Source organism: Vicugna pacos, chromosome 8 (assembly GCF_048564905.1).
Source record: "Vicugna pacos chromosome 8, VicPac4, whole genome shotgun sequence".
In the NCBI taxonomy this organism is placed as follows: Eukaryota; Metazoa; Chordata; class Mammalia; order Artiodactyla; family Camelidae; genus Vicugna; species Vicugna pacos.
Window position 1 is genome coordinate 70,485,069 of NC_132994.1, and position 22,591 is coordinate 70,507,659.

General features: G+C 39.7%; 1 protein-coding gene across 2 annotated transcripts in view; it reads left to right on the plus strand.

The window, feature by feature from the left end:
* Nucleotides 1–22,591, plus strand: part of SNX9 (sorting nexin 9) — a 94,112-nt gene that overhangs the window by 20,842 nt on the left and 50,679 nt on the right. For both annotated transcript variants that reach the window (XM_072966103.1, XM_072966104.1), the window contains 3 exons: nucleotides 18,197–18,283; nucleotides 20,756–20,830; nucleotides 22,024–22,149. In XM_072966103.1, coding sequence (XP_072822204.1) covers nucleotides 18,197–18,283; nucleotides 20,756–20,830; nucleotides 22,024–22,149 — 288 coding nt within the window. The remainder of the gene's footprint in view (nucleotides 1–18,196; nucleotides 18,284–20,755; nucleotides 20,831–22,023; nucleotides 22,150–22,591) is intronic.

Here is a 22,591-nt window from a genome sequence, read left to right on the forward strand (position 1 = left end):
TTATATTGTATTTCATTAACTTAACTCTCTCTGGCAGTCTTACTTTATTTACTATATCTTTTTAACTTTACACATGTGATAAGATAAAAACCAGCTGTAGTTCTGTGGTGAGTTTTAGAGAAATTGCTCTAAAGAGGAACCACTGATAAAAATAAAACATAGTTAAGAGTGCTGGCTTCCATCCAGGTGTCAGTTTGAAGCAGACACCCATATTCCTCATGTAACCCAGTTGTATGGGTATTTATGTAGGTGACATTGAGGAGAAACATCATTTTGAGTAGTTTATTTTAACTTAAATTCTTTAAATAGGCCCAAGGGACTTGGAGGTCATCTTGTCACTTTTCATGTGTGAAAAGTGAGACCTATTCAAGTGTCCAATGTCTTTTACCTTGTCCAGTAAATACATGGTATGATGGAGACCCTGAGTCAGTAAGAAAAGACTTTTCGTCATGAATTATACTTTCAGGGTAGTCTTCTTAAAACCAGGAAAATGTGTCATGCTTATAAAAGAAGAACTGTGAAGTATATATTCTTCAGGAGTTTTCTAACTTAATAGAATGTTTTAAATTTTATCCATGTTGGTTATTGTACTTTTAGAACAGAGATGGCGAGCAGGAGGGGTCTGGAAGGACTGAGGCCATGTGCAAACTGCACTGATAGATTAGTCCTTCCTGCCGTGGGCCCGGGATAATACATTCCACAGCTTCTGTTCTGGTTTTAGCAGTGCTTAATTCCTCTAGCTTACTTTCAGTATATTTTATTCATAGGCTATATAAATAATATCCCCTGATTTCTACTGAATGCTAGTTTATTTGCATAGATATAAGAGAGAAGCCCTGCTAAAAACAAGGTGTTAATTTTTAAATCTTTCTCTTTTCATTATTTTTTTTAAATTGAAGTACAGTTGGTTATAATGTGTCCATTTCTAGCGTACAGCGCAATGTCCCAGTCATGCATATACATACACATATTCATTAAATCTGCTGTTTAAATTTGCCTTTGTGTTTGTTTGACCCCTGACTTGTGTTTTCACACTCAGCTTTACACCGCACTTTACGCGGGCCTTTGCACTGGCTGCTCTCTCCTGCATACCTGGCCTTGCGTCCTCCCCCACAAGCTAGGTCCCTCATTCACAGGTCTCAGCTCAGAGGACACCTCCTCAAAGTGACCTTCCCCGACTACCCAACAGTAGCCCTCCGCCACTGTCACAGCCCCTAACCAGGCTCTTGAACGGCGCCGGCCGCCGCCTGCAGTTACCTTGTGTGTTGAGTAGCTGCCTCCTCCTCCTGAAACAAACACTTGGGAGGGAAGGTAGGCCCCCTGATGCGTTTCAGCACTGGGTCCACCTGGAACGGGGCCTGGCAGGAGTAACTGCCTGTTACACGTCTGTCGATAAGAGGAATGCTTTGTGGTAAATGGATTAATCATTCATTCATTTAACAAATACGCATGTGATGTTTACTGTGTCAGAGACTGTGCTGAACAAGACCGAGTAGAGAACACACCACAGGTAAACAAGCAAAAATAACACCATGTGAATACAGTGACACTGTGGACAGCTTTTCTTAAAATTTAAATTTCTTAGAGATACTAAGAGAAGGCATTGGTCAAAGGAGTGTTTGGCGTTGAGGGAGGATTTTTTTTATTTTTAAAGATGTGACGGACGTGAGTAGTTTAAAGGCTGATGAGAAGGAGAGAGCAGAGAAGTTAAAAATCACAGACCAGTTAGAAAGCGGAGCTGGCCGTGAGCGTCCCAGGGTGTGTATCTTAGAGTTCTTAGTGCCTCCCCGTAGGCCTACTTTGTTCTTAATTGCTGTATCACTGTTTACTTGAGCTGTTTCTGGGATGCAGTTAAGACTTCTCAGAAACAGTGTGATCCTTTTGAGGCTTGCTTTTGAGTTTTGTAAGGTGAGGTCAGATCAGCCTTTAGGTAGGGCTGTTTTCTCCACACTGCCCAGGGGGGTGCCTGTGTGAATGATCCCCTCTGGCCCGTGTGTTCCACCGAGGCTGGTGGGAACAGCAGCTCCAGGTGAGCTTTCAGATCGTCCCTCCTGCTCGTTCTGCTGGTCCTTCCTGCGCCCTTGGGCAGCTTTATTGTGTTTTTGTCCTGATCAGTTCTCAGTGGGAGACTCAGAGGGAGGGTTCAGAATAGTCTCTGTAGCTCTTCTGTCTCCCACACTCTGCCCTGTGAGCACTCACCTCTCAGGCCCCTCCCAGTTCCCATCGGGGCTCCACAGTGCGAGACTGACAGCCTTTGCCCGGGGCTCCCCTCCCTGTAGGGCAGTTCCTGGGCTCCCCTCGTTTTCCCCCTCTCTCAAGAATTAGTGTCCTGCTGCCTGAAAACTGTTATTTCATAGGTTTTGGTCAGTGTTTGAGTTGCTGAAAGTTGGAGAGTAAATCCAGTACCTGGTGTACTGTTTTTCTCAAGTTGAAGTTTGCCCACTATTTATTATGAACTTTTTGTCTACTTTCTAAAGTATATTTTGTTAAGTTGGCCTCTTTCCGGTACCAGTTATCGTCAGAAAAAAGGGCCCCGGTATCCTCCTGCCCTCTTCACTGCTCACCCTTTCCTGTCTCTTGGAAGGTAGTTTTATAGTGACATCTCCCTGCCTGCTTCTTCCACACACATCCAGTCAACTCGTGCAGACGTTCAGAGATCCTGAATCTTGGTTCTGTTAGGTGGATATTTGATGCAATCACCCAGCCGGCTGGCAGAGCGATTCAGTCCTGGTGAGGAGTCTGCATCAACCTCTTTCCTGACTGCCTCTCCTGAATCGACGTGAGCTGGAGCCCCAGCAGCAGTACTGCCATACCTTCTTACTTTCAAGTCTTCTTTCTCTTTATACTTAAAGTGCATTTTTTATCGATAGCATATAGTCACGGTCTTGTTTTTTATCAAGTCAACAATCTGTCTTTTAATTGGCATGTTTAGACTGTTTACATTTAATATAGTAATTGATTTGATTTGGTTCAAGTGTACCTTCCTGCTGTTTGTTTTTTATTTGCTGCATCTATCCTATGTGCCATTTTTTCCTTTTCCTGCCTTCTTTTAGATTATTTAATAGTGTTCCTTTTTATCATTACCACTGGCTTATTCTATATACATGCATAGGTGTTTCTTTTTTTTCTTCTTCTTTCTGTGATTGCCCTCAGGTTTACAGCATGCATTGGTATCTTAACACATTCTAACCTCAAATAATATGACAGCACTTCACATATAAGAACTCTGTAATGGTATACTTCTATATTTCCCTCCTGTCCTTTGTGCTGTTTTTTGTTGTACATTTTATTTCTCAGTATTATAAAACCCACAATACACTGTTTTTCTTGTTTCAAGAGACAGTTATCTTTTTTAAAAAACAGCTTTATTGAGATACAATTCACATAGTCATTTTTAAAATTTTTATTTATTATTTCTTTACTTGTCTCTTCTGTTTGTGGGGGAGGTAAATAGATTTTATTTTTTAACGGAGATACTGGGAACTGAACTCAGGACTTCGTGCATGCTAGGCACACACTCTACCATTGAGCTACACTTTTCCCCCTAATTATCTTTTTAAAGTCAGTTATTGCTTAGGGAAATTAAACAATGAGGATTTTTTTTTATATGGCCCACATATCATTTCTGATGCTCTTCTTTCTTTTGTGTAGATTCAGGTTTTTGCCTAGTATTTCCTTCTGGTTAAAGAGCTTCTTTAACATTTCTTATAGTGTCAGTTTGCTGGTGACAAATTCAGCTTTTGTTTATCTGAAAATGTCTTTATATCACCATTATTTTTGAAGGCTGTTTTTGCTGGACATAGAATTCTAGGTTGACAGTGTTTGTTATTTTTCAGAGCTTTAAAGATGGATTTTGACTTGTATTGTTTCTGATGAGAAGTCTAAAGTCATTCTTTATCCCAAATTACATGTATCTAGTCCCTCCCCACTCTGTTCTGGCTGCTTTTAAGATACTTCTTGTTATCACCCATGTTCTGCAGTTTCATTACAGTTACCTCTGTAGTTGTTTCGTGTTTTTCTTTTGTGAAATTTATTCTGCTTCTTGGATCTGTGGGTTATGATTTTCATGAAACTGGAAACATTCTGCCGTTCTTTTTTCTGTTCTGTCTCCCTGTGCTTCTGGGATTGCAGCTGCATGTATGTTAGGCTGCTTGTCACTGTCTCCCAGGTCACTAAGGCTCTACCCGTGTTTTCAGACCATTTTCTTTTTGCTAATAGTTTCTGTTGCTATATCTTCAAGTCACTGATCATTTCTTCTGGACTGTCTTAATCATCTGTTAAGCCCATGCAGTAAATTCTTTTCATTTGAGAAATTATATTTTACAGCTCTAGTCATTCTACTCGGTTCTTTTTTTAACATCCATTTTTCTCTTTGTTATGATCATGTGTTCCTTTAAGTCCCTGAACATATTTATAATAGTTATTCTTAAGTGTCTGCCAATTTTATTGTGTCTGTCTTTTCTTGGTTTGTTTCTATTGACTTATATTTTTGTCCTGGGTTATATTTTTTTTTTGTTTCTTGGCTTGTCTATTAATTTTCTATTGATACTAGACATTGTGTTGGCATGTTGTTGAGTGTCTGGATTTTGTTGTCTCCCTTTAAAAGGTGTTTAATGTGTTTTGGTAGGCAGTTAAGCTACTTAGGAATCAGTTTAATTCTTTCAAGGCTAATTTGTAAGTTTTGTTAAGGTGGGTCCAGTAGCCTTATCCTGAGGTGCATTCAGCCCTAGCCCAACCCTCATGGGGTCTGTACATATGAATGCTTTGGGTGTATTTAGTGGAGTTTCCCCACTCTGGCTAGTCAGAACTCTAATGTCTTCCAGCTCTGCCTGACCTCTGAGAATTTTTTTCAGCCTGTAGCTCTCCTGGAATTCTTTGCTTGGCCTTAAAGCGGTTTACCTGATTATGTGCAGTTTAGTATTTATCAACAGACTCAAAGGAGACCTCTGCACAGGTTTCTCGAGCTTTTTCTCTGAGTAGCTCCATTGGTTGTTTGTCCTCAGATTTCAGCCGCCTTCAGCTCCTAGAATTCTGGTCTCTGTCTCTTCAGCTCAGCAGGATCTGCGCTTTATGCTTGGGGCTCTGCTTGGCTGCTTCTCCTGGCATTTGGGTCAGAAAGTACCACCAGGCAGAAAGCTGGGGCCATCCCAGGGCTCATCTTCTGTTCCCTTTCTTTGATTTCACTCTCCTGTGCTGTCCTTCTGCCCAGTACCTGTAAACTGTTGTTTTATGTATTTTGCCCAATTTTCTAACTCTGTGGTAACAGCATGTCAATACCAGTTACTCCATTGTGGCTTTCTGCTGTTTGTTGTTGATTAATTTAGCTATTTTAACTACTAGATTTTGATGTATCGCTTATTCATTTAATGTTCTAGTCTTTCTCTTCTCATTTTATTTGATCTGTACTATATATAGCCTTTTTATTTATTTATTTATTTTTACTTAATTTTATTTATTTATTTTTAACTTTTTTTAATTGAGTTATAGTCATTTTGCAATGTTGTGTCAAATTCCAGTGTAGAGCACAATTTTTCAGTTATATATGAACATACATATATTCATTATCACATTTTTTTTTTGTTGTGAGCTACCACAAGATCTTGTATATATTTCCCTGTGCTATACAGTATAATCTTTTTTATCTATTCTACATATGCCTGTCAGTATCTACAAATTTTGAACTCCCAGTCTGTCCCTTCCTACCCTCCTCCCCCTTGGCAACCACAAGTTTGTATTCTATGTCTATGAGTCTGTTTCTGTTTTGTATTTATGTTCTTTTTTTAGATTCCACGTATGAGCGATCTCATATGGTATTTTTCTTTCTCTTTCTGGCTTACTTCACTTAGAATGACATTCTCCAGGAACATCCAAGTGGTTGCAAATGGCTTTATGTTGTCGGTTTTTATGGCTGAGTAGTATTCCATTGTATAAATGTACCACAGCTTCTCTGTCCGGTCATCTGTTGATGGACATTTAGGCTGTTTCCATGTCTTGGCTATTGTAAATAGTGCCGCTTATATAGTCTTTTTTGGTTCCACCTTTTAATGGTTTTATTTTACGAGGCCCTCAGTTGATTCAGGCTACACCAGGAAAATGGTGAAGTTTGAGGGCACAAGTTTATTTTTTGCCATTTCACATATATTCAGTGTTTCAGTTTATCCACAAGTTCTCCAAAAAGCAATAAAGACTGAACTATAGGTTGGATCCCCTTTTCTGTACCTTTCCCCAGCACACAAGTGAACTTTCTGAGATTCTTTGAATTGTTTGAGAAATATGGATTTCGGGGAGAGTTCAGTCCGAGTAAGGAACTTAAAGCACTGAGTATAATAGAATATTTTGATAGATTCCTTTGTGAGGATTCTCTTAACTTTCATGAGCTAATGTGTTTTTTCCTAAATGGAATTGTTGGAGTACTCCCTACAAAGTCGCAGTGTGGTAAAGAGCTAAATTGTACTTTCCAGTAAAAGGGACTAATAGCTAAAGCAGGAATTTGTTTTATGGAACAGTTTAATCTTTCAACCTAATAAGGGAAATAAATATTTTAAGGTACTTTGTGCCACTTTGGAAACTATGCTAAGTTTGTCTTAAAGAGCTGGATGAAAATGGTAAAAATCCTTAACATATGGTCTCTGGCTGTCAATTTTTGTTTGTGGCCTTAAAGTGCTAAAAATAAAGTTTTGTCATTCTTTGTTTTTCAAATCATGATGTGTTTCAGGTGCCTTTCTTTAAGTGAGCAGAGTATATTTGGGACAAGTTCATTCACAATTTCTCCCCCAAAAATCCCTTTGGGATTTTGGATGAAACTGCACTATATTTATAAATAGAAATCTTTATGGTGTTTTACCTTTGTTCTGAGGAACATGGTGTGATGTATTAATAAGATGGCCTTCAATAAGTTTCTTCATGCTTTTGATCATCGCTTCTGCATTGTAATTTTTTGTTGTTGTTGTTGCTGTTTGGAATAACTCCCAATTTTATGTATGTGTGTGACTTTTTTCTTTACAGAGAAACTATTGATTTTTGCCAGTTTATTTCAAAATTGGTCTCCTGGTTAAATTTTATTATTCTAATATTTTTTCAGATGTTTGGGGTTGAGGGACCCCTGTGGACCACCGTCAGCATTGCTGGATCAGCCCTACCCACATAACACATGCTACACATTGTGGGGTGGGGGTGTTTCTGGTTGACCCCCTACCCCGACCGCCAGGGAGTCTGGTTCTGGTACAGCCTAGTGAGGTAGCAGGCTCCAGAAACACCTTTTGTGGGAATAAGCAACCCAGTGCTCAGCTCTTTCCTTGAACCCTCAGGCTGTTCTAGAGCTCTTGGTGGGCTGGAAAGAAGACATAGTTAGGCAACAATTTTGAGCACATGCAGGATGTAGATGTAATGTTCAGAAAGACCAAAGGTCATGGTAGCTAACATTTATTGGGCCCTTTGTGCTAGTCACTGTTCTAAGCACTTTATATTTTTTACTTCATTTATCATTTGTGTCACGAGGCACATGCTTTTAGCCTTATCATATTCTTGAGGAATTTGAGACAGACTTTAAGGAATCCAGCTAAGTTTACAAGGCTGGTGAAATGGTAGGATGGGGAGTTGAACCCACATGGTCTGGCTTCAGAGCCAACTGGTGATCGCTGTGTTGCCAATGATTACATTTCATTCCCCTTTTGGGGGGATGGGGGAATGAAAAACACATTGAGTATTGAACACAGTGTGGTGAGCGTGGTGTGGACAGACACTGTTGCTGGGAGCACACACATTTTCTACCTGTTGTCTCTGAGGTTTGGGACTTGGGGTACTGTTTGCTTTTAAACTTTTATCTTTTTTTCTGCAATGCATATGCAATTTTATAATCAGGAAGGACAGTAAAGCTATTTTAACTTGGAGTGGGGTCAGGCCGCTTTCTCAACCACAGCTAAGTTAAGTTTTCCTGTGCTTTGCCCTAGAGGTTGAGTAATTGATTGAGTACCTTGCAGCTGTGATAGAGAACACGGTAGATGGGCTGATAGGAAGAGCCCTACGATTGAATAAAACATGAAATGTAAAGGAATATGTCTAATATGGTTCTAGTCGGGGGTGTGTTTGTGTGTGTGTGTGCAAATGCATGTGTCAAATGCATCACATTTTGAAAGGCACTTGCAAATCTGTTACCACTTGTGCCTTTTGGCGAGAATAGTATTTTCTAATTTTTCCTTTTTTAATTTCATTGTATTATTTTTATTGTTGTTGTAAAAGTGCCTTTATGTGTAGGTATATATACAGTGAGAATAACAGCACTGAGTGAGAACTCCAGGAATGTGTAGACTTTAATACAGATTCTGATTGCCTTCCAATCATTTTTTGAATTAAACTCTGGAGGATTTTGTGTTTTGTTGTCACAGGGGAAGCATTCTCAAATAGACTGTGGTTTTTTCAACAAGATTCTGAACTTCCTGGGTAGAGTGCTTTTAATTTTTAATTTTTTTTTGAAATGGCAATAAGGTTCATGTTTAAAAAAAAAACCACTAAAAAGTTATAAAAGGGATAATACTGGAAATTTCTCTCCTGTTCTCCCTTCTCTCAGCCAGCCGACTTCTCTCCTCAGAGGCAGTGCTTTTAATTTCTTCTGTATCCTTTCAGACATTCTATACATACACAAGCAGATGTATTTTCCTTTTTTTTTTTTTTTGTACCTTGCTTTATTTTCTCATTTAATACGTATACAGTAAGAGAGAATTCCACATGTGAAGAACAGGGTGAAAGAAACCTTGTTCTTTTTTGCTGGAGTACACGGTATACCACTTCATGGAGGTGCCTGCTTGAGGAATCAGTCCCTGCCTTTCGGGCTGTGTCTGCTCCTTTGCTCTTGTAAACAGTGCTGCAGTGACTGCTAACCTTCAAATGTGAGTGTTTCTAGAGGAAGAGCTCCTAGAAGTGGAATCTCTTAGTGAGAAAGTATGCGTGTTTGTAACTTAGATAGGTCACCAGGTTGCCTCTCATGGCCATCGGCGCTATGTAAGAGTTCCTGAAATTGACACGACTTTGTAAGCAGACTATACTTCAACTGAAAATAACCAAACAAACCTACACCCACACTGGAACCTACACCCATACTGACATGACTTGTGATCAGAGTTGTTTGGTTGGTTTTTTTTTTTTTGCCAATTGATAGATGAAAAATAATACTTGTTTAGTTTTATAACTGAGGTTTTACATTTTTAAAGAGACTTTTATTTCTTATTGATTTGTAGTTACCCTTTGTAGGGTAGAAGAACCAACCTCTGTCTGTGATAAGAATTGCAGATATTCTTCCCAGTTTGTCATTTATTTTTTATCTTGTTCATATTGGCTTTTGCCAGGCAAGGTAGGTATGTGTTATTTTGGGAGAAGAGAAATTTCTCCCTCTCACCTTTTTAAGAACGTAAGGATTTTGTTTCATAATTTCAGGATTTTGTTTGAAATCTTCCTCCACTGCAAGAATATTTTAACAGTTCTCCTAAGATTTCCTTTGGTACTTTTCATAGTTTTCTTAATAGACCTTTCTATTGTGGGAAAAGTCAAACATGCTCTAAAATAGGATAGTACAGTGAAGCCTCTGTACCCATCACCCAGCTTCAGCAACTGTCCAGTCATCTTGTTTTGTCTGGACGCCAACAGCTTGCATTATTTTTGAAGAAATACCAGATATTTTATGATTTCATCTGTAAATATTTTAGTGTATATCTCTAAAGATGGGAAGTCCTTTAAAAATATAACCATAATGAACCTATAATGAAAAAGAATATGAAAACAAATATGTATGTATATGTATGACTGAAACATGATGCTGTACATCAGAAATTGACACAACATTGTAAACTGACTATACTTCAATTTAAAAATGCCAATATATGTATTAAACCACAATACCATTTTGATACTTGAAAATTGAATTCTTTTAAATATCACACAGCCCTTAAGTATTCAGATTTCTAATTGTCTCAAATATTGTAAACTTTTTTGCATTTTGTTGGATTTAGCATCCAAATAAAGTCTGTATATTGCAGTCATGATCAATCTTCTGAGCCTCTTAATTTATAGGTTCCCCACTTCCCTGCCTCCTTCTTCCCATACTTGGGCTTATTTTTGTCTTTGGGATTTGTTTGTTAGAGAAAATGACTTGTGTAATTTCCTACGTTTGGATTTTCTTATTGGACCCTCATTCCTTTGTATTTCCTGTAAATTGGTTCTAGGATCTAGAGGGTCAGTAAGATGCAAGTTCTTTTTTTACGCATATAGCTGGCATTGTATTCCATCAGAAGGCAAGTAATGTCTGGTCGTCTTTTGGATGCACTGGACTTAGATGCATTAAATTATTAAGGATTGAAAAGTGATACTCTAATTCTGTTGTTCCTTATGTCATTTACTATCCTCAAGATTCATCCATATTTTTACATATTGCAGGATTTCCTTTTTTAAAGCTGAATAATATGCCATTGTGTGTATATACCACATTTTCTTTATCCATCTGACAGATCCATCCATCTGTCAAAGGACAGTTAGGTTATTTCCACATCCTGGCTATTAGGAATAGTGCTGCAGTGAACATAGAAGTGGCAGTATTTCTTTGAGATCTGCACCATTTTGCATTAGCTGTAATGTTTTTATAAAGAGAAACTTCTTACCTACTACTTGATTAGTTAGTGGTACAGTTTGTAAAGGAGAGGCAGGATAAATGCCTGCTCTGTTTTTCACCTTTATTTACCAGTTTTCAAAATGAATTGGTTACCTAATATCCTATAATGGTGACCAGTTAATTTTATCAGTATGAACTCATGGATTTAAAGAAGTTTGATATTTCAGTCTGTTGCAGTTTTTATCCTGATTGTCTCTTATTTGGACAGCAAACTCCTCTGCAAGTTGGAACCTGTGTCCTTTTGATACAACCGTAGTAGTTGTTGCTAGCGTCTTTGATATCTGGTAGGAAAGGATGTTCTGGGCCGTCTTATCACGTTGTGTATGGGTTTTGTTCTTGTTTTCTTCCCAGAAACTTGGAATCAGCCATTTCTCTAAGTCTGTTTTCTTTTAATCAAAAATGCTAATAGGAGGGTCAGTATAGGCACTAGGTAAGTGGGTTTTTTTTTTTTAAGGTGTAAATCTTTTATCTATTTTGGAATTTATTTTGGTATCTAAGTCGTGAGGTAGGGATTCATTTTAGTTTTTTTCCAGATAGCCACTCGTTTATTCTAAATAATATAATGCTGCCTTTATCATACTATTAGATTTCTGTGTCTTTGGGACTAGTTACAGATTTTCTACTTTGGGGGTTTTTGGTGAAAAAAATTTTGGCTATTTTTTATTTATATATCCAAATTAATTTTAGGGTCAGTTTTTCCTATTTCAAAAAAAAATCTGTTTGTATGTTTATTAGAATTATTGAAGAGAGAGTTGCTGTTTTGGTGATAATTAGGGCTTCCCATCTGAAAACATGAGGAGGTTCTTTGTATGAATTAGCTTCTGTTGTGTAACACACTACCCCCAACCTTAGTGACTTAGAACAACATATTATTTCTTACATTTCTTCAGGTTGCCTGTGGGTAGTTCTGTTGGTCTGGAAAGTCTGGCTGAAGTTGATGGCTTTGGGTGGGTGGCCTCACCCACATGTTGGAGTCTCACCTTGTGCAGCCAGGGTGGCTAGGGTAGGACGGTGGTCTCTTCTGCAGAGGCTAACCCAGGCTGGTTCACTGGTCACAGAGGAGATCCTGGTCCAGGAGAGGGCAGACTCCAGTGGGCAGGTGCTTTTCGTGCCTTTGCCTGTATCTCATTTGCTGTTACTCTGTTGGCCAAAGCAAGCGTATGAACAAGTCCAGAGTCAAGAGGTGGAAAAATAGCCTTCACTTCTTAATGGGAGAAGTGGCAAAGTCACCTTGCAAAGGGGTGTTCATATAGGGATGGAAAGATTTATTGTGGCCATTTTTACAAACGATCTACCACAGTCCTTAGTTTTTCCAGTTTTCTGTGTCTTTCAGGAGCATTTAAAGTTCCTGAAACATCTCCTTATTTTACACCTAGATATTTTACCTTTTGTCTTTTGCTGCTACTATAAATGGTGTCTCTCCCCCACAATTATAATTTAGAACTCTTGGGCAGGTAATATATGTATACAGTTAAAATTAAAATGATACAAAAAGAAACATACTGAGAAATCTCACTCCGACTCCTGTTCTTATCCACTTATTTTTCTCTCTCATCTCTATAGGTAACCAGTTTTAAAATAATTTATTTTATTTATCTTGTGCTTCTTTATGAAAGTACTGGCAAATTTAAATATAAATATTCTTCTGCCTATAAGAAAAGTAACTATATGCCCTATTCTGCAGTTTGCTTTCCTTACTTAATGATACATTCATTCTGTGTCCGTACGCAGAGATTGTCTTCATTCTTTCATTGCTGCATATTTCATTGCTATGATATACCATGGTTTATCTAGCTAATTACCTTTTAGTGGACACTGGAGTAGTCTATAGTCTTTTCATATTGCCCGTAGTGCTGCAGTAAACAACCTTGTACACGCATGCACAGGTACATGTAGAGAATGGATTCTCAGAGTAAAATTTTTGAATATAAAGGTAAGTATATCTTGAAAACTATTCTGAAGTAGAATTTTTCACTTATCAGATGGGCAAAAATGCAAAATTTGAATAAGTCATTCTGTTTGTGAAGCTGTGGAGAATCATTACTTTCATATATATTGCTGGCAGAGCTTTAAATGGTACAGTCCCCAGTGGAGGGAAATTTGGTAACACCTTTTAATTAATTAGTCTTCCTTTATGTGTGAAATTTAGCATTTTCCCCCTACGTTTAAGGACCATTTATATTTCACTGTTTTGAACTGTGTGTTCTTCTGCCCATTTTTCTATTGGGTTACTGATCTTTTTCTTGAGTTCTTGCTTTTTAAGAGTAACCCTTTGTGATATGGATTGCAAAGATTCTTTCCTTTATAGCTCTTATTTTATGTATTAGTGATTTCCGGTAGTAGTGAGTTTTGTGTGATACGGCCAGTTTTTGATGTGATGCCACCACATCAAATAACGATTAAAATGCTTTGGTCTGATTGTTGTTGTATACTCTACATAAAGAAGCTTTGATCTGGGTGAGTTAGGGTAGAAAGTCTCTTGAGGTCATCTCAACCTCCAGTTTGGTTATAACATGGCTTCAATTCAGAGGATTCCCTTGGTCCAAGTGCCCTTCAGAACTGTTGTGCATGAGTGGGATGGAAGGAGGGAGGAGGAACATGGAAGGGGGTGGTACAATCTGATTGATTTATTGTAAGTATTCAGAAGGGTTTCTTCCCCTTTGTGATTGTGTAATTGCCCTTTGTCACACTCAGATTTAAGATTATTCTAAATGTGTCTTGGAAATTCCCATACTGTCTAGTTGACCAGTTAAAAAATTCCTCTTGTTCATCATATTTCAGGATAACAGATATAAACCCATTTTAGGAAAAAACATTTTTAAAAGAACATATCAATTTTACTGGTAGTTTATTCTTGAAAATTTTGCGTAAGAAAATAAATTTGCAGCCATTCTCAATGGCTGCTACCAGTTCTTTGTAGAAATTTCCTTTACTGGAAAAAAGATCTTTTACTTGAGTAAGTGTTAAAGTAAAAACCTGAACAGAACTCTATCATCTTGACTATAGTCTTGAATAGATTATCAGACACTTTGCTTGTGAACATTTAAGGAAAGAAACTAACTTTATTTCCTTACTTGGAAATTTTAAGAGCAACATGACCAAAACATAATTGATTGATCCATGTCTTCTTGGAAAGAGTTTATCATGTGCAGCTATCTTGGACCATGACCCTGCCATATTTTAATAATTTTACTGATGGCACAGGTTAAAACTATGGCACACACGCCCATCAGGCTTTCTGGTGACATTCAGCAAAAGAGGATAAGGGATAAAAGGATCATTGCTTTGGAATTCAGAGAAGTCTTCCTAGGGTGGAGCAATGGGCTGAATCTAAGAAGATGAAATTTTCCAGGGATAATTTAAGATTCTGTATTTGATTTAAAAAGCACAACTGAACAAGCACAGGCCAGGATTTAACAGAGGCTGTGGAAATTACAGATTAATGTAAACCAGAAAGCATTTAAGCCTTAACCACCTAGAGAAAGGACAAATACATCTATGTGTATCAGTGGTATAATAATGCTCTCAGAGTCTACTGGAGTAAGTTCTGTTTCTTTGAAGATGCTGTAGGTTAGAGACAAGATACAGGAAGGCATTAAATATGTAAGACTTTATGAAAAGTCAAACGAGTGTGCTTAACAAGCTAACATTTAAAAAGATTTAAACCATTTAAAAAGAATAACTAGTTATATAGAAATACCACCTAGAAGCAAAACTTAGTTCTCAAGAGCATCAAGTTAGTAAGGAATTCTTCAGTCCCCACATTTCTGAAGGTTTATATATTTTGCTTGTTTTTTTGATTGGGTGTCTCTTTTAAAGATTGGAGAGCTACACAGCTGAATATTTACTGCTTGTTTCCAAAATTTAATAGTGAAGTATGTGAAACTAAAGAAGCAGATGTGTGAAATGGGGGCTTGTCTTCTGCATTCTAACCCCCATGTGACTTTCTTGCTGCCAGTTTTTTTGTTTGTTGGTTTGGTTTTTGTTTTGTTGTTGTTGTTGTTGCTATTTTGAACTGTTTAATTCTCTATCATTGTACATTTTAGGTTGTTTTGGGGGGTCGTTTTGCAAAATAGGAAATTTAGCAGTGAACTTCATATATGCAATGTTTTTCTTTATTTAGAATGTTTTCGTAATAAAGGTTCTGGTTTGGGATTATCGGTTTGTATCAGCTTGGACTCTCTTGGTTGCAAGTGACCACCTGAACTCACAGTAGCTCCGGCGCAGGAGATGCACTGGCTCCTGTGCCAGGCGAGAAGTGGCTTGTCCTTCAGGCGCTCTCCTCTGGGTGCTGTTTCTCTCCCTCGTTCCACTCCACATTCCCCCACCTCCTTCTTCAGACTTCCCCATACCTCAGCTAGTTAGCCGCTGGCCACGCTTTCAGAGAAAAGGTCCCACTCCCTCCAGCCTCCCTATCGAATTCTGACTTTCCCTTTCTGGGTTACATGCTCACCAATCACTTGGAGTCAGGCAGGAAGTTTCCAGAAGGAAGGGATGTGAAGCAGACAGAATAACAGATGTTTACAACATCTGTCAAAAAGGAGGAATATTTTTATACTCTCTCCTCCCAAAAGAAGATGTGTGTTCAGGATGACGGGTTATGCGCACATCAGGCAGGTATGTGGGGCACACTTAGTATTCTGGTGCCTGGAGCATTTAGTTTGAAGCTTTGAATCCACTGTTTATTTTACTGTATCTAGGTAATGAAACTTACGTATAAGATTTCTGTCTTCCGGCCATTCACTTCTTCTGTAATACTTTTTGAAATTGCTATTGAAGAAATTAGTCATGGTTCACAGTATGTATTCAGTATACAGGGTGAAGTTATATATCGACCAGGAATTGTGGAAATTTAGCTCTTGAAAATACTTGAGGAGTCATTTCTTAAAGCACAGCTAACATTGGAAAAGGCGGTGTACAAAAACAGACCTTTTCTTTCAAAAACCACATCAGAAATAGTTGGACTGATTGACGATTGAGGTCGAGGTCAGCAGCTTTATCTGTATGGAGACTAGTGGTGGGGAAGGGGGAAGGGAGAAGACACTGGAAGGGCGGGAGGGTCAGGAGAGAGGGAGCAGGTGGTGGGAGATGGTGCCTCGAGGTTTCCAGTCTTGCCTGAACTTTGTCAGAAGAGTTGCTCCTCTAGGCTGAGTGGTTTTGTTTTTTCTGTTGACATGTTATGCTTATTTGAAGATATGCATTTAAAATCTTTTGGGTCTCCAAAATTAGTCTCAGTTCTAATTTTTAAGAAACATTTCTAAAAAGGTTTTTTTAAAAAAGTCCTAAATCAATGTTTTAAATAAACCTACAGCGTTTGCAGACATTTTTCCGTGGGTAAATGTACAGTAAGTAATATTTAGCTGTGTAAGGGAGTTTCCATTTTTTATTTTTGACTTGTTTCACATTCTGTTTCACCAAGTTGTAAGTTTAGTAAACAAGAGGTTTTTCTATTCTATATCTGCGGGTTACTTGGATTTAATTGAATCAAAAAATGTGTTAATCAGGATTCTTAAGAAACAGGAACAAAACAGCAAGTTCCTCATCTAGCTTTTGTCAGCCCACCAGGCCTCTGCCCTGTCCTGGGGGTGGGGGCTGTTCCTGGCTTGGGGACCTTCCTTCCTCACGGCCAGGACCCTCCTCCTCTCCTTCCTCATGCCTGTGTCTACTATCTGCCCTCATTGCACAAGGAGTTGAGGTCGGTTGACTTGTTTCTTAATAGTCCCCAACATAACAAGCAGAATTCTACCTGCTATTGCAGCTGTTGGAGAAAAACACCTCGGCCTCGTGTCCTTGTCCTTTATAGTGAGCGAAGGAAAGCTGTGATGCTTACAGAATTCTCGCTCCGCCTGCAGTCCGGCTTTCAGTCCCTCCCTGCCGCCCGTGTACAGGAGTAAAGGATCTGATGCTATTTCTTGACTGACAGACTGCGTGTTACTGTTTGTTTCTTTCTAACATTTTGTTATGAATCAAACATGTAGAAAAGTTGAAATCATTTTCCATTGAACACCCTAAACTCACTATCTAGATTCTATAGATAGCATTTTACTTACTGTATCTGCTTTATCACATAATCCTCCATCAGTTCATCTTATTATTTTTGATGTATTTCAAAATAAATTAGGTTTTGGGGCCCCCCCCACTCTTTTATCACTGGATGTGAATCCTTGATCTTGGTTAGAAGGATTTCACGCATCACTAAGCACGTGTGAAGAATGAGCCTTGGTGAGCGGAAGGGTCTAGCACAGTTCTTCCCGTATGGTAGGTGTACAGCAACTGTTTGTTAAATGAATGCAATTCCATTTGTCCTGTTTGAGGCCAGCTTCACTTTGCCTGTTAGGACAAAGTGATGTTTAAAACAAACCATATGGGTGGGAGGGTATAGCTCAAGTGGTAGAGCATATGCTTAGCATGCACGAGGTCCCAGGTTCAAACCCCAGTACCTCCTCCAAAAAATAAATAAATAAGTAAACCTAATCACCTGCCCCCACCAAAATTAAATTACAAAAAAATTTTTCCTCAGTATGTGTGATCTGCAGTTTATAAGATAGACTTCCTTTTGTAAGATAGTCCCTGAAAGACAATGATTTAGAATTTGAAATGGATTAAAAATTTTTTATATTATAAAAAAGTATATATATTATAAAAGTGTATATATATATATATATATATATATATATATATATATATATATATTTTACAGCAGTGGTTCTCTCTCTTGAAATATGTGCATGGCAGTTATTCCAAGGAGTCCACATTTCTGGGTTGGTGCCTCAAGGATCCTCTTGAGGAAGAGGCCGAAAGGGCAGCCCCACCTCATATCAACCAGAACAGCTTCCCTTTAGTCTGTTTTCTATGAAATTAAGATTCTACTGCAAGAAAAGGTTTGAGAATCACAGCTGCTCCTGTTACCTGCCCGTACACCCCAGCCCCGTGTAAGTCGTGCAGCAGGAGTATTACAGCAGAGGAGTAGGAATGCACCTTGCCGCCCGCCTCTTAAATTTCTGAGTTTAGCTGGCTAGGGATGCCGCACCCTCAGAATTTATCCTAGGTAAAGAATTGTGAGAGTTTTCTTGTAAGGGATTAAGCTAAAGGTGATGAATCTGACATGTGGTACATATTTACACGTCTGTATAGATGTCGTTTCAGGCCCTGAGAGTGAGTGTTCCCAGAATGAACAATATCCGTATTCCCACTTCTTACCCCCTGAAAGGAAGGCCGTGCCTTTTCCCCCTGGTGAATTGGGTGCATTTTGAGTACTTGGGGGGGGGCTGATCTCTAAATGCAGCGTGGGCGGCTACCAGAAACCTTCCCTGTTTCCAAAGCAGAGCGGGTCTCTCACTGTTGGTGTCATTCTTCCTCCCAAGAGGGCTGGTGAATCATTTTGGTACTGTGTCTTCCTTTCTTCCAAAACAACCGTAGCCACCGTCATGAAGTGTTGTTCACACCAGCACGTTTGCAAAGTGAGCAATGTAGCTGGTTCTTTCTTTTACTGTCAAGTTTACATCTGTGACTTCCTCTTTTTCTCTCCGCTCCCTGTAGGCTCGGGTTATGTACGATTTTGCTGCTGAACCTGGAAATAATGAACTGACAGTTAGTGAAGGAGAAATCATCACAATTACAAATCCGGTAAGAACTGTCACGTTTAAATCTGCCCCTTAAGGACTTATTTTTAAATTTTTATTTTTTTAGCAGGTTGATCATTCAGACCCACATGAATTTTTTCCTGTTACTTATGAAGTATTGACAGTGAAGTAATAATCTGTTATATAAACATTAAGGACAGTTAGGACCCCCTGGCAGTAGCTGGATAGGGTTGTAGCAGGCAGAAACGGAGCGACATCCCAGACAGATCCCAGCTGGACACAAAGGTGTCAAGATTAGAAAGTAATCAGGGTTATTCGGCAGCCGCAGCTGCCATTTGTTGACGGCTGACAAGGCAGGCGCCCGGCTGAGGACTGTGCATAGGTTCTTTGAGGTATTGTCCCTGTGGGTCTGAGGTAGGTGTTTTTAATCTCTTTTTACAGTTGAGGGTAGTGAGCCTTAGGTCAAGTAACGTGCCCAAGACCCTTCTGCTTGTCAGTGGCAAAACAGGGATTCAGAACCATATCTGTCAGCATCTAAGCCCTGTTCTTCTTCTCTGCTGGGGACACTGCATGTAAACAAGTGTCCCCGGAGCACAGATGTACGTACGCCAGTAGGAGACAGGCTAAGAAAACTGGCTCGTAGAGCCAGATCAGACAGGACCTGTGGGCCAGGCTACAGACTGGGATTTCATTTGGGAAGCAGTGGATTCATTTAAGAGTTTAGCCTGGTTTCATTGTTGATCCTGTTGTAAGGAGGTGACATGATGAGACCTGCACGTCAAGGAAATAATCTTGCAGAGGTGTACCGGGTGAACTGGTGCGGCTGGAGTGTAGGAGCCTGGCTTCGGGTCATAGCAATAGGAGCAGAGAGAAGAAGGGTGCAGGAGGCTCCTGAGAGTCAGGCCGGGAGGACTTGGTGGCTGATTAGATACTATTGGTGAGTAATAGTCAAGGGTCCTTGGGATTTTTGGCCTTTGCACCTGAAAGAAAGGTGCAAATGGATTTATTAAAGCATGAAAGTCAGGAAGAAGAACTTCTCTGGAAGATTAAATGAGTTTATTTTTTTTGATGTTGAATTTAAAGACTAATAAATAATCAGCCCTGCCCTATGAGCTTTGCATCAGTTTAGAAGTAGAGGTGCAGAGCTAGAAATGATGCCTGGAGACCGGCCAGCTCTCTGGACATCTGTGAGAGTAAGCATGTGAAGAGAGGTGCCAGGAAGGCCAAGGAGACTTGAGGAGGAAGGAGAGATGCACCCGTTCCACCAGGTGGGAGGGAGGGGGAACCATGGCAACAGAGAGATCAAGGAAGGAGAGCAAGGGATGACCAAGAAGATGGCTGTTTCTTAATATTGATAGTATTTTTAGACCTATTTTATGCCTTAGATTAAAAAAAAAAGTTACTGGTTAGAAAAAGTATATGTAGTTTTAGATACTATTCAAAGTGTGTATAAGTAAATAGGTTCTATTTTTAATCCATTAAGAGATTAAAGATTCTTTTATCTACCATTGAATATTCTTTTTTTAATGAAAATGTATCTTCATTTCTTGGTAAAATAGTATTGTCTTTAAGTTGTTGTTGTGGTCAAAAATGAACAAAGTTGTGGCTTAAAATGACTTAAAAAGAATGTGTTATCTAGATTCAGGAAATTATTAACTAATGAGGGTATGATTTATGAATTTAAGACAACCTTTACTATTTTAAGGGGGAAAAGTAGGACTTTCCTGAGGTAGCATTGAAAAATGGAAATCTTGGGATAGCGTACTTATTTAGTTTATTAATACAACTTGCCCGGAAGAGCTGAGGAACCACGGATCCGTTTTTCCTAAACAACCATGGATCGGGACCCCTCCTGTCCGCTGGCCGGTTCTGCTGCCCTGGGCTCATCCGAGGGTCTGCAGTCACCCAGCGTGGCGCCGGGGCAGAGCTGTCCGGCAGGGCCTCTCTGTCTGGGTTCTGCTGGGGGCTACCTGGCTTTGGATGGGGCAGCAGGGGGAGACTAGGCCTTGTCTCTGTCATCAGCTGGTAACCCACAGTTATTCTCACAGCAGCTCTTTTAGAAAAAAGAGTGAGCGGAAGCCTCACTTGAAGCCTCTTGAGGCCAGGCTGTCAGCTCAGCCACGTCATCCGCACCGCAGCCTGTTGGCCAAAGAGGTCACGAGCGCAGCACAGAGTCTTGAAGCGGGCGTGTGCACTCTGCCTCTGACAGTCAGAGCCGCACACCATTTTTGTAATCTGCCGCAGACCAGTAAATAGAAAGGAATTGCAAAATGATGGCATTCTATTAATAGACTTTTTCAATCTTTGATCAATTATTAGTTGATTTTTCTTATTTTTAGATTATATCAGTTTCTGACGTAAAGAGAGGGCTTAAGAATTTAAATTTTTGAACAGTGTTAGTTCTGTAGGAATGAAAAGGTTAATGTTCGTTACTTTCTTATGCATAACAATGCCCAGAGCAAAATTTCTGCAGGAAATTCCAACTATAATCTTTTTCGTTCTTTACCTTTTTAAGGATGTTGGTGGAGGGTGGCTGGAAGGAAGAAACAGCAAAGGAGAACGAGGGCTTGTTCCCACAGACTATGTAGAGGTAAGAACTTACTGTCATTTGTTAATTAAACCTGGTCTTGGTCAAACATCTTTTGATGAATTATCAGCTTAAAGGACAAGACTGGAAAATAACTTTATCTTTACTGAAAAAGTTCCATTGTGAAAGTAATACATGCTGATTATATAAAATGTGGAAAATACATTAAAGTACAAGTAAGAGGAAGTATTACCTACAGACTTAAGTTCCAAAGAGTGACTCCAAGTATTTAGATTAAATTTCTTCCAAGGTTAGCGACTTTTAATTATTTTAAATAAAACTCCTTATATTTCCTTTGCTAATATCGTATAATAACTGCTGCCTACAGTATTGTTTATTGTAGAATTGGTTCACAAAGTTTAAGTTTTTTAAAGTAGCTTTCTTCTCCCTGTACTAATTTAGGACATATCTCTCAGTTTCTTCTCTGGTCCCCAAAGTCAGAGGGGTCTCGAATGAGCTGCTGTGAGCTGTTGTCTGGTTTAAGCTCTGTTGTGATAGATGCCAAGGGTAGTGTCACACTCCCTGAAGGAGCTGTCCCTGCCAGGGACACACCCACGCAGCTGTCAGACTCTCTCCTGAGCCAACCTCCTGGCGCCCCCTGCTGGGTGTCTGTAGATCACTCAAAACTGAATCCTGGGTACTTGGTGAGCGTCCCTCTCATCCCAGGTGACAGAAAGAAACTAGGGTTGCCTGGTTCCCTGTGAGTGAAAGTGGAGCGAGATCAAGAATAAAGGTGCCTTCAGCCCCCCCTTCCATGGCGAGGAATAGAGCCTGGGCGGATGTGTACGGGTGCTGCCTGCAGAATGGGAGGCCGTCAGTCTTGTGCCTGACAGAGTTAGGGGGGAGCTTTGAACCCTCTCGAGAATCTGATGAAATCTCAGAAGGACGTGTATATGCAGGCACCCCAGCCTTGCCAGACAGCTTACTTCTGTGCACTGTGCATTCAGGGTCCTAAAAACTGACAACAATAAAAAAAAATGGGAATTTAAGTTGATTCAGGCATTCGTTGCATTTTCCAGAATTCTGCATACTTGTGGAGAGGAATCGTTATGACGAATGTGCTTGGGCTTGCTTGCCTTTTAAGAGCTGAAACCCCTTTTCCATAATAGACGACAATTCTTGCTTGCTCTCAGGGACTCTAACTCCGAAATGACTCTAATCTGTGAAAAATCACTGTGGTTCTTTCTAATGTTCAGATTTTGCCCAGTGATGGGAAAGATCAGTTTTCTTGTGGAAATTCAGTGGCTGACCAAGCCTTCCTCGACTCCCTCTCAGCAAGTACAGCTCAAGCCAATTCATCAGCTGCCAACAGTAGTAACCAGGTAAGTCTTCGCACCTCACCCTGCTGGGTACGGCTGGCTTCACTGAGAGCAAAGCGCATTTGTGAAAGCTTGAGATGCATCATCGCCGTTGCCATTCCCTGAAAGCGTGAACAAAATAGCTGATAGATGTTGGTGTGGCATTCCTTGCTGGGTTTTAACAAAGAACTTGCCTATTAAACCTGCTGAAGACTGTTTTTAGAGTTGATTGTAAAAGACAAGGCCAGGTGTTCATTGAGAGTTGCTTTTAAAAGTCTGGCATGATATGAACACAGACCCCATAAGTTGGAAATACCCTCTCAAGTGAGGGTGTGGAAAGAAGAGGGTCCTCTGCTGAGGGGCGGCGGTCAGTGTCAGAGCTCTGGCTGGACCAGGGCAAAGTCTCTGTGGCCTTACGTGTTACTCGTGCTCTCAGCTCGAGCCCCCTCTCCTGCAGCTGCAGTGC